The sequence below is a fragment of the Rhincodon typus genome, chromosome 7 (genome assembly GCF_021869965.1).
Source record: "Rhincodon typus isolate 14 chromosome 7, sRhiTyp1.1, whole genome shotgun sequence".
NCBI lineage: Eukaryota > Metazoa > Chordata > Chondrichthyes > Orectolobiformes > Rhincodontidae > Rhincodon > Rhincodon typus.
In genome coordinates this window covers 28,965,367-28,974,650 of record NC_063338.1, presented here as the reverse complement: position 1 = coordinate 28,974,650, position 9,284 = coordinate 28,965,367, and the positions used below count along the sequence as shown (strand labels likewise).

At 41.8% G+C, this 9,284-nt stretch overlaps 1 protein-coding gene across 1 annotated transcript in view; it reads right to left on the bottom strand.

Annotated features, from left to right (window-relative positions):
- Window positions 1-7,652, bottom strand: part of LOC109913640 (serine/threonine-protein kinase 17B-like) — a 28,610-nt gene extending 20,958 nt beyond the window's left edge. The window contains exons 1-3 of the mRNA XM_020513181.2: window positions 7,301-7,652; window positions 3,860-4,072; window positions 2,391-2,535 (exon numbers count right to left, since the gene is read on the bottom strand). Coding sequence (XP_020368770.1) covers window positions 2,391-2,535; window positions 3,860-4,072; window positions 7,301-7,431 — 489 coding nt within the window. The 5' untranslated portion in view covers window positions 7,432-7,652. The remainder of the gene's footprint in view (window positions 1-2,390; window positions 2,536-3,859; window positions 4,073-7,300) is intronic.
- Window positions 7,653-9,284: the final 1,632 nt, after the last annotated feature.

Genomic DNA, 9,284 nt, shown 5'->3' with positions numbered 1-9,284 from the left:
GAGAGGAGACAGACAGGTCAAGGAAGCGGGGTTGGAGCCAGTAAAGGGGAGTTAGGTGAGGAGTTAGGGAGGGGATAGGTCGGTCCAGGGAGGACAGACAGGTCAAAGGAGCGGGATGAGGCCAGTAGGTAGGAGATGGGCCTCATCCCACCCCTTTGACCGGTCCGTCCTCCCTGGACCAACCTATCCCCTCTCTAACTCCGCACCTACACTCACCCTTACTGGCTCCAACGCCACCTCCTTGACCTGTCTGTCTCCTCTCCACCTATCTTCTCCTTTATCCGTCCTCTATCCGCCTCCCCCTTTCTCCCTATTGATTTCAGAATCCCCTTCCCCCTCCCCCATTTCTGAAGAAGGGTCTAGACCCGAAACGTCAGCTTTCCTGCTCCTCTGCTGCTGCGTTTATCCAGCTCTACACCTTGTTGTCTCACATTCTCCAGCATCGGCAGTTCCTACTATCTCAGTATCCATACGTCCCCCAGTTACGCCTCTCTTTGTGGGGTATGTGGAACACTCCTTGTTCCAGTTCTACTCAGGCCCCCAACCGAAACTCTTCTCGGTACTTCGATGGCATCTTTGGTGCTGTCCCTTTCTCACGTGGTATTGGAAAAATTTATCAATCTCCGACTCCTCCCTTTCTTGACATCTGTTGCTATTTCTAGGGATGCCATTGTCCGTAGGGATACCTCAAATGTCCACCTTTTTCCTTAAAAAGGATTCCCCACTATTGTTGACAGGCTCCTTAACCATATCTGACCCATCTCCCGTACTTTTGCCCTCACCCCTTCTCTTCCCTCCCACAACAATATGGTTCCGTGGTCCTCAGTTACCACCCCAAAAGCCTCCAGATGCAAAGAACCAAAAGCTGCCATTTGTCACCTCCAGCAGGATGTCACGACCAGACACTCTTCTTTCCTTCATCAGCATTCCACAGGACATGTTGGAAATGGAGAGCTGAACCAACACCACCTCACACTGCCTTCCCATGCAGTGACAGGTCTAACACCTGCCCGTTTACCTCCTCCTTATCATAGCCCCCAGATATACCTTCAAGGTGAAGCAGCTATTTACCTGTACTTCATTCAATCTAATCTTGTGTTTGCTCACAATGCAGTCTCCTTTACCTTGGGGAGACAAAACATACACTAGGTGCTCTGCAAAGCAGTCACCCACGCTCTGTCAGTAAAAATGACCCCAAGCTTTTAGTTGCCTGTCACTTCAATGTACCACCTTGCTCCCATGCCAACATTTCTGTTGCAGCACAAGCTTAAAGCATCTCATTTTCTGTATGGGGACCCTACAGCCTCTAAGACTCACCAACACGTTCAATTCCTTTAAGAGCCTGATTCTATCCTTGCATGTTTTTTAACCACCCCCACACTCTGTCCTGTCATGACATGGTTGCTTTCAGCACAGCCTAGCCATTCTAACTCCCAGCTCTCACCATCATTTATTCAACTTCTCTTCCATTCGATCAACTATCAATAATCTCCTGGCCTGCCTACCATTTTTATATCCTTCTATTTCTTGCTCACTCTCTCTAAGCTCCATCTCCACCCAGCCGCTTACTGTCACCCTTCAAAACCTCGTCTTCAGCATAAATACCAGTTTTGAAGAAGAGTGACTGTACTCAAAATGTGAATTCTGCTTTCTCCCCACAGATGCTATTAGACCTGATGAGTTTTGCCAGCAATTTCCACTTTTGTTGAAGATAAGGCACTGTCCCTCCAGCTTGCATTGAGCCTCGCTGAGTAGTACAGCAGGCCTGAGATAGAAGTGCTGGCATAGGCATAAGGTGGTGTGTTGAAGTGTGGGCAACTGGAAGCTCAGAGTCATTTTTACAGACAGAGCATAGGGGCTCAGCAAAACAGTCACCCAGTGTGCGTTTTGTCTCACTCGTATAAAAGAGGCTGCAGTGTGCAGTGAATATAGCAACGAAGTGCAGGTTAGTTGCTGCTTCACCTAAAAATTGTGGGGGGAATCTTGGGTGGCAAGGAGGAAGAAGGTTAACAGGCAAGTGTTCCAACTATAATTGATTGAGGTGGTGCCAAGGAGTGTGAGGTGCTGGGAATGGAGAAGGAATGGACAAAGGTGCCCTAGAAGGGACAAGTCCTGCATGAGTCTGGGGAAGGAGTCTGGTGGTGGCATGGGGTGGCATCTTCTGGATGTAGTGAAATGGTGGGCTTATGATCCTTTCCAGATCAGGACAGGAATTTAAGAGTTTTTTTAATATATTTTTTTAAACAAAAACAAAGTTACTTACCAGTCTTCAAGAGTCTACAATATTCAAAAACGTTTCAAACTAAGATTTTACTTTCAAACTGACTTGTCAATGACTCACTCATGAAGTACTTTCTCAAAATAAGGTCTTACTTCAAAAGAAATTTTACCTTTAAATCTAGGTGTACAATATTGTTTTGGTGTAGGAAAACTACTCCTTCAAGAGTCTGTCGAAGAAGTCTGATTACATCCCTTTCTGAGAGGGCTTCATCTCGATCAGCTACACACAGATTAAAGACTTCTCCTCCAGCAGCACTAGAAAGAAATGTTAAACTATGAAAAACAAAATTTGTTCTAATTCTTATCTCCTCCTGGCTTTTTATGCTATTATTTATGTCCTCTGGTGATCACCCTGTTAATAGTAACAGTTTCTCTTCATTCATTCTACTAAAACACTCAACTTTGTTTGAACCAGAGAATGTTATGGAGATGAAATCAAAGTAAAGGAGATTCCCAGCTTAAGACTGTGTGCATAATTTGAGTTCTGGATCCTTGGTACTATTCTAATAGATCTCTTACGCATCTTCCGAGAAGCCCTCATCCAGAATGTTCTAGCCAAGATCTAACCAGCAATTCATAGAATCACAGAATCCTTACAGTGTGGAAAAAGGCTAAAGTCGGCCCATCAAGTCCATACTGACCCTCCCAAGAGCATCCCACCCTACCCTTTCCTTGTAACCCTGCATTTCCCCATGGCTAACACACCTAATCTACACATCTGAACACTACGGGCAATCCACCTAGCCTGTACATCTTTGGACTTTGGGAGGAAACCTCAGCACCCAGCGGAAACCCACAAAGACACAGGGAGAATGTGCAAAGTCCACACAGTCAGTAGCCCGAGGGTGGAATCAAACCCAGGCCCCTGGCGCTGTGAGACAGCAGTGTTAAGCACTAAGCCACCACACTGCCCCAAATTCTGAGAAGTTTCAGCATAAGTTCCTTGCTTTTGTATTATATGCCTATATTTACAAAAACAAAGACTCTATGCATAGTTTTAGTTAATTTGTCCCGCCACCTTCACCTTATGGTGCTTGAAGTAAACTCCCAAGTATGTTCCTCATTACATTATTAATATTGCATAATTTCGTCCATTTTGCCTCACCCTCATTATCCTTTCCAAAATGCATCACTTCAATCTTCTCTGCATTAAGTTTAATCTGTAATATATGCCTGTTCATTTCAGATATCTGATAGTGTAGTGAGGACGATAATATCTCTTCAAACTTGGTCATCCCTGAAGTTTAAAAATAGGTCCCCTCCATTCAAGTGCAGGACATAAACATATATAATCAAAAAGAGCAATGGCCTTAATATCAAGCCCCAGCTAGGCACTGCTATGCCTCCATCCAGTCTGAAAAACAGTCAAATTTGTATCCAGATCGGCATTACTCCCACGGGCTTCAAGTTTTGCTAACGTCAAGTGACACTTTATCAATCATGTTTCAAAAATCAACATGCAACTGGCTTCAACTATGCTCTCAAAGCAGCATTGAGATGAAAGGATAAAATTGGGGAAAATTATACACTAGGAAAAGTACATCTGTATGCATTTCAGCGAGCGGAAGAGAGTACTTACTATTCTAAGACGAGAATAATTTCATGTGTAGTTTCATACACCTCGTACAGGTCTACCACACGTGGATTTGACTTTGCCATTTCAAGTACAGCAATTTCATGTATGATATCAGCTTTACAATCCAGTCCCCGACGCCTCTTCTTCATAAACTTAGCTGCATATTCTTTCCCAGTAGCCATTTCTATGCATTTTCTAACAACAGCAAACTTGCCTCTGCAATGTGATAAAAAGATTAACAACAGAATCAAGAATAATCCTGCAATTTATCTCTGACATTGAGCTATAAACTTCCCATTTTTGAAACATACCTCTAGTAATTATCAAACTTGCTTTGGTGTGCAGTGCTTGGAACAAAACTATACAAGGACTATTGGTAAAAAAAAACTATCTTTGCTGGTCAGCATATTGGGATTATTACAGGTTGACACACGATCAATCTAATTGGCATCCTCAAATACGGTTCAAGCCACTTGGTCACCCGACAAACTTGTTTCTGAAACAGACCATAAACCCATCTGATCAGATCATTTTGTGCTGTACATTGCACAAACTCATGAAAAGCCCCAAGGTCTTAGACCAGAAAAGTGCTCAGTCTACAACTAATTACCCTGGAAGGGCAAGGTATCTCAAAGTTTGAGCAACAGGTGAAGCTAAATGTTTCAAGATGATACTCCGAATAATATCACAAAAAAGGTGCTCATCACAAACAGGATGCTGACATCAGGCTACCCATCACCCAAAATGATGGTATGGCAAATGAAGTTCAGCGCCAGTGTAATGCCAGATACATAGGCTATGTATTGCATAGACTGGTGGATTGTATCAAACTACATATCCCTTTGGCCGTTTGCAACAAGGTACAGACCATACCCAATAAACTCATACCTGGGAACTTTCAACAATGTACACCAGCAATTGGACAACATTTGCTATGTAATCCTGAGTGTGTGAAAAATTACACCAATCAATTTAGGATTTTCAGTCAGGATCACAGTATGGCATATTTGTGTGTACAGGAAGCTGCATATTTTAATGCACAGTGCCCTGTTCTTGGAAGAAAAAAAATGTACATGCCCTGCATCTATTTCAACTCTTCAAAATAAACGACAGCCACTGGCTAACTCATTTCTTAGTGGCATGCCCCAACCTATTGGATTTAAAATGTAAATAAAACCTGCCGATTAAGTGTCAATCATTAATTTACGCATTCTCATGGCAACGCCTCTACCAGAGTTCACTTCTTAGTCGGCCTTCTTCTCATGCAGTACAAACTTTGGTTTACTCCTTGAATTATCCTGGTGTGCAAGATGAAAAGCTTCAACAAAATGTATTCTTTTCCAATAATACTCAAATTTATACTGTCAACTGTTTGAAAACCTAACTGTTCCATTATGAATCACAGCACAGGTTCTATGCCTATACAAAACTATGAAAGATTGCAAACCTGTACTGGTAAGTCAACAAATTATTTCATAAAAAGTAACAGAAAGAGAACTATCAATTGTCTTTTGGATCTCAACTAGGCTGCCAGATGAAACTACTTAATTTCAAAATTATTCTTAGGAGCAGAGGATACCAAGATTTTGATCTTCCACTGTTTACAACGTGAGGAAAGAACAAAAATTAGAAATGACATTGCGATAATATGGGGAACCAAAATCAAACAAATCAGTCTTATCATCCAATTGCAAAATAGGCCACTTTAAACACAGACATTTTGATACGGTGGTGTTCATGTGTTCAAATCTACATCATTGGACCCAAGGATCAAAAATGAGGGGTGGGATATCAGAGAAAGATAGTAATCATTTCAATGGGGCCTAGGATAAAGATAAAGGTGACGTGTGAAGTGTTATTGTAAAAACAAATGTCAAAAGCTAAACTTTTGCTGAATACTGTAGCGCATCAGCGTAGCAAGTGGATAACAGCATTAGCTTTTACTTGAAATTTCAAGTTGAAGCCAAACTTTTGCTAGTGTTGAGGGAAACTTAACCTAGATCATTGTAAAACAAGATATACCAGCAGAATGAAAAAGCAGCTTAATAAAAAATTTGAAAATTTAATTGTGTAGAACCTTCTCATGCAGCCAAAGCTTTTTGCCACAAAGCCTCTCACACCTCTCACAACCCGCCAATGGTCCTCTACTACAACAAAGTCAAGATCTGCATCCCAATTTTCAAACTATTCCAAAACTGACCCTACCTGCATTGCATCTCAACTGGCAATAAAGTAATAATTCCACTCACTTTCAAAATTTTATAAACCTGGCCTTGACCATATAGTTTAAAAAAACACTTCTTAAACATATTGATTATCACAACCTTGCATTGCATCCCTCAGGATTCTGCAGCCACAAGTTCAAGCCCTGCACTCCAGTAACAGCAGTTACTTGAAAATTATCCACTCTATTGTAGCAAAGCCATTTCAAAAAGGAGATGACGTTACCGTAGCTACTGATTCAATCTGAAATGCAAAAACATGATAACCACATACCCACTTCCCAGAATACATGTTCTCAAATGGTAAAAATACTGAACTGTTCAGTTCCCATACAAGTTCACTATTTCAGATTTGCACGCCAATTTAGATTTTCTCCACTTACAGATGTCCATAAGTAAAAATCAAAAATCATTGGAGGTGATGTAATAACAACAATAAGAAATTCAGCATTTTGATTTACAAACATAATAATTAGGAATTGAGGTAGGTCATTTGACCGTTCAAACCTGCATTTCAACAAGGTATGGCTCATCTTTTACCTCAACTCTACTTTCCCAAACAATCCCTATAGTCTTTAACTCCTTTTGTAATCAACACTTTATGTTCAAGAAACAGGCCAGCAACTTTTGATATTCACAATTTTCTTGCCCCTCTAAACAACCATCATGTTCTACTTACAAAATATTCCAATTTACACGCAGTAATGAGGCTCAGGTGGACTCCAAGAAATATGCAACACAGCTATATTGGGATCTCTATCAATCCACTTCTGTTGAGTAGGTCTGCTTAAATTGGCCTAATACTTAAGCTTAGTAAACTAGAAATAATCCTCTGATCTTCTTTTGAAATAGTGCCAAAGACTTGTATGCTCATCTGACAGGGCAGATGTATCATTCCAAAGCACAACACTTATCAGTATTGCACTGCACTGTCAAAGAGAGTTCAAGTTTCTCAGGTGTTATGTTATGTAGCCATGTTATAAAGTACGGCGCATCAGCCTGAAACATTTTAGTACGTTAAAAGGTGTTCTATAAGTACATAATATAACGAAAAGAACTGAATGCAAACAAAATAAGTGTACACAGCGTCACAAAAGTTCAATGAGACACATCCCTACTAACTTCAACTTTACCGAGTTACCGCACGAAAGCTGACGAACTTCACAAAAGATTCGCAAACTCGAGTTAGTTAGCGTACGGGTTTTTAAAACACTACACTCACCTGCCCAGTTCCCTCTGTGCCACCGTGTAGTTGTTGTAGAAAGAGTCTGTCTTGAAAGTGGTCTGGATGTATGTGAACAGGACGGGCCGCTTGCCCCTGTCCGCCATCCTCCCGCAACGGCTCTCGCACATTCCTGCTGCTCCCACACCTCACCGCTGAACGGACGAACACCGGCTCCTCCTTCGAGGTGGAAACAAGGACACGTGAGCGCGCGGCACCGGTCACGTCTTCAAGGCTACCCCTGTCCAGTCTCTGGAAATGATCCGCCCCCTTCCTAGAACCGTCCACTGGTTTCCAACAACTTTCTTCTCCCACCGAAGTCAGTGAGTCTACAGCGAAACGCGCCCAGTGATTGGAGCAGGGCCACGCGACTACGTGCGCGCCCCTACAGAGGGGTGGGGCTGTGCGTGCGCGCCCACATAGAGAGGTCCGTGGCGAGGAGGCCTTCCACTTGGAGACGGGTGGGAGAGTGCGTGCGCGCTCCCAAGCCGGGGCAAGCTTAACCACCGGGGAGCGCGCGTCTTTCCGGCGAGTTCTTTTTTTTAAAACTGACCCAACCCATCAGCAGCCAATGAACGGATAGAGAACGTCACCGGATTTAAAAATAGCTCCGTGTGAACGGCCGAACTGTGGGAACGCAATTGTTATCGTTTGTAATCTATAAAAGTTCAAAAATACAGATAGATAGCATTACTGTGCAACTTATTAAGCACCGGGATAGTTAAGGGTATGCTCAGTCGGGTTTTAGTATTTTCAAGACTGCACCCTAGCATCCACCTTTAACAATTCAGATGCAAAGAGTTATTGTACGAACTAGTTAGGCTTGACTGAACTGGTGACTCAATTCCAGAAAACGCCCTCAGATCATAGGGTAATACTGGGCAAAAGCTGCCAATAGCTTGGTTTTCCTAAATCAAAATCAATTCTTGATCATTCTAAACCCAAAAGCAAAGTAATGTCTTTCGATGTTTTCTCTCTTTCACAAGTCCCCACAATTTAAACTTCTGTTAACTCTCCAGGGATCTTTACAGTCATCTGTTGTCTGATAAATCCTGGTTTATAGTCGTAGTTCTGAAAGAATGACCTAATTAATTTTTAAACCCCTTCACAAAAATAGATGAACACTCATATACCTCTAGTTTAAAAACCAAACTCTAAAATAAGTTTAATATAATATATAAATTACATTCCTTTTATCCCAGATAGACATAAACACTGTCAACTGTGAAACTGGGGTCTGGGCTGACAGGGCCCATCAGGCAATCTCAGCCAGGCAGATGATGGTTGTGGGGGTAAAGAGAGGAGCTCAAAAGTAGGATTAGAATAGTTATGTTGGTTATTTTTGATCGGCACGGATTCAATGGGCCGAAGGCCCTTTTTCTCTGCTGTGGACCTCTATGACTTCCATCAAATCTCCCCGAACCTTCTCTGCTCTTAAGGAAAACAGCCCCAGTTTTTTCCAGATAACTGAAGTCCTCATTTACTGGTTCTAGAAAATCTATTCTGCATCCCCGCTAAGACTTGAATAATCTTTCTGAAGTGAGCTAATCAGAATTAAATGCTTATTCCAGCTAAGGCTGAGCCAGTTTTTAAAAAACAGAAGTTCAGAATAGCTTCCTGTTTTCATACTGTATTCCCCTATTAAGAAAGCTAAGGATCCATTTATCTTTCTATCAGTCAACTCTGCTTGGTTCGGCACCTTCAAAGATTTGTGTTAAGTACATTCTCTGCACCTTTTAAAATTGTAAGATGTTGTTAACATTGCTTGTTCCTACCTAATGTGTCTCTTCAGACTTCTCTACATTAAATGTCATCAACTTTGTGTATTTCATTTTACCAATTAGCTCATCTCTTCCTGAAGTCTTGTTAATGTTCTCCTTATTAGTTACTGCACTTTTCAAGTTTCATATCATCAGCAAAATTTGAAATTATGTCATGTATACAAATATACAAACAAGAAAACAAGGAGGAGCAGGCCATTCAG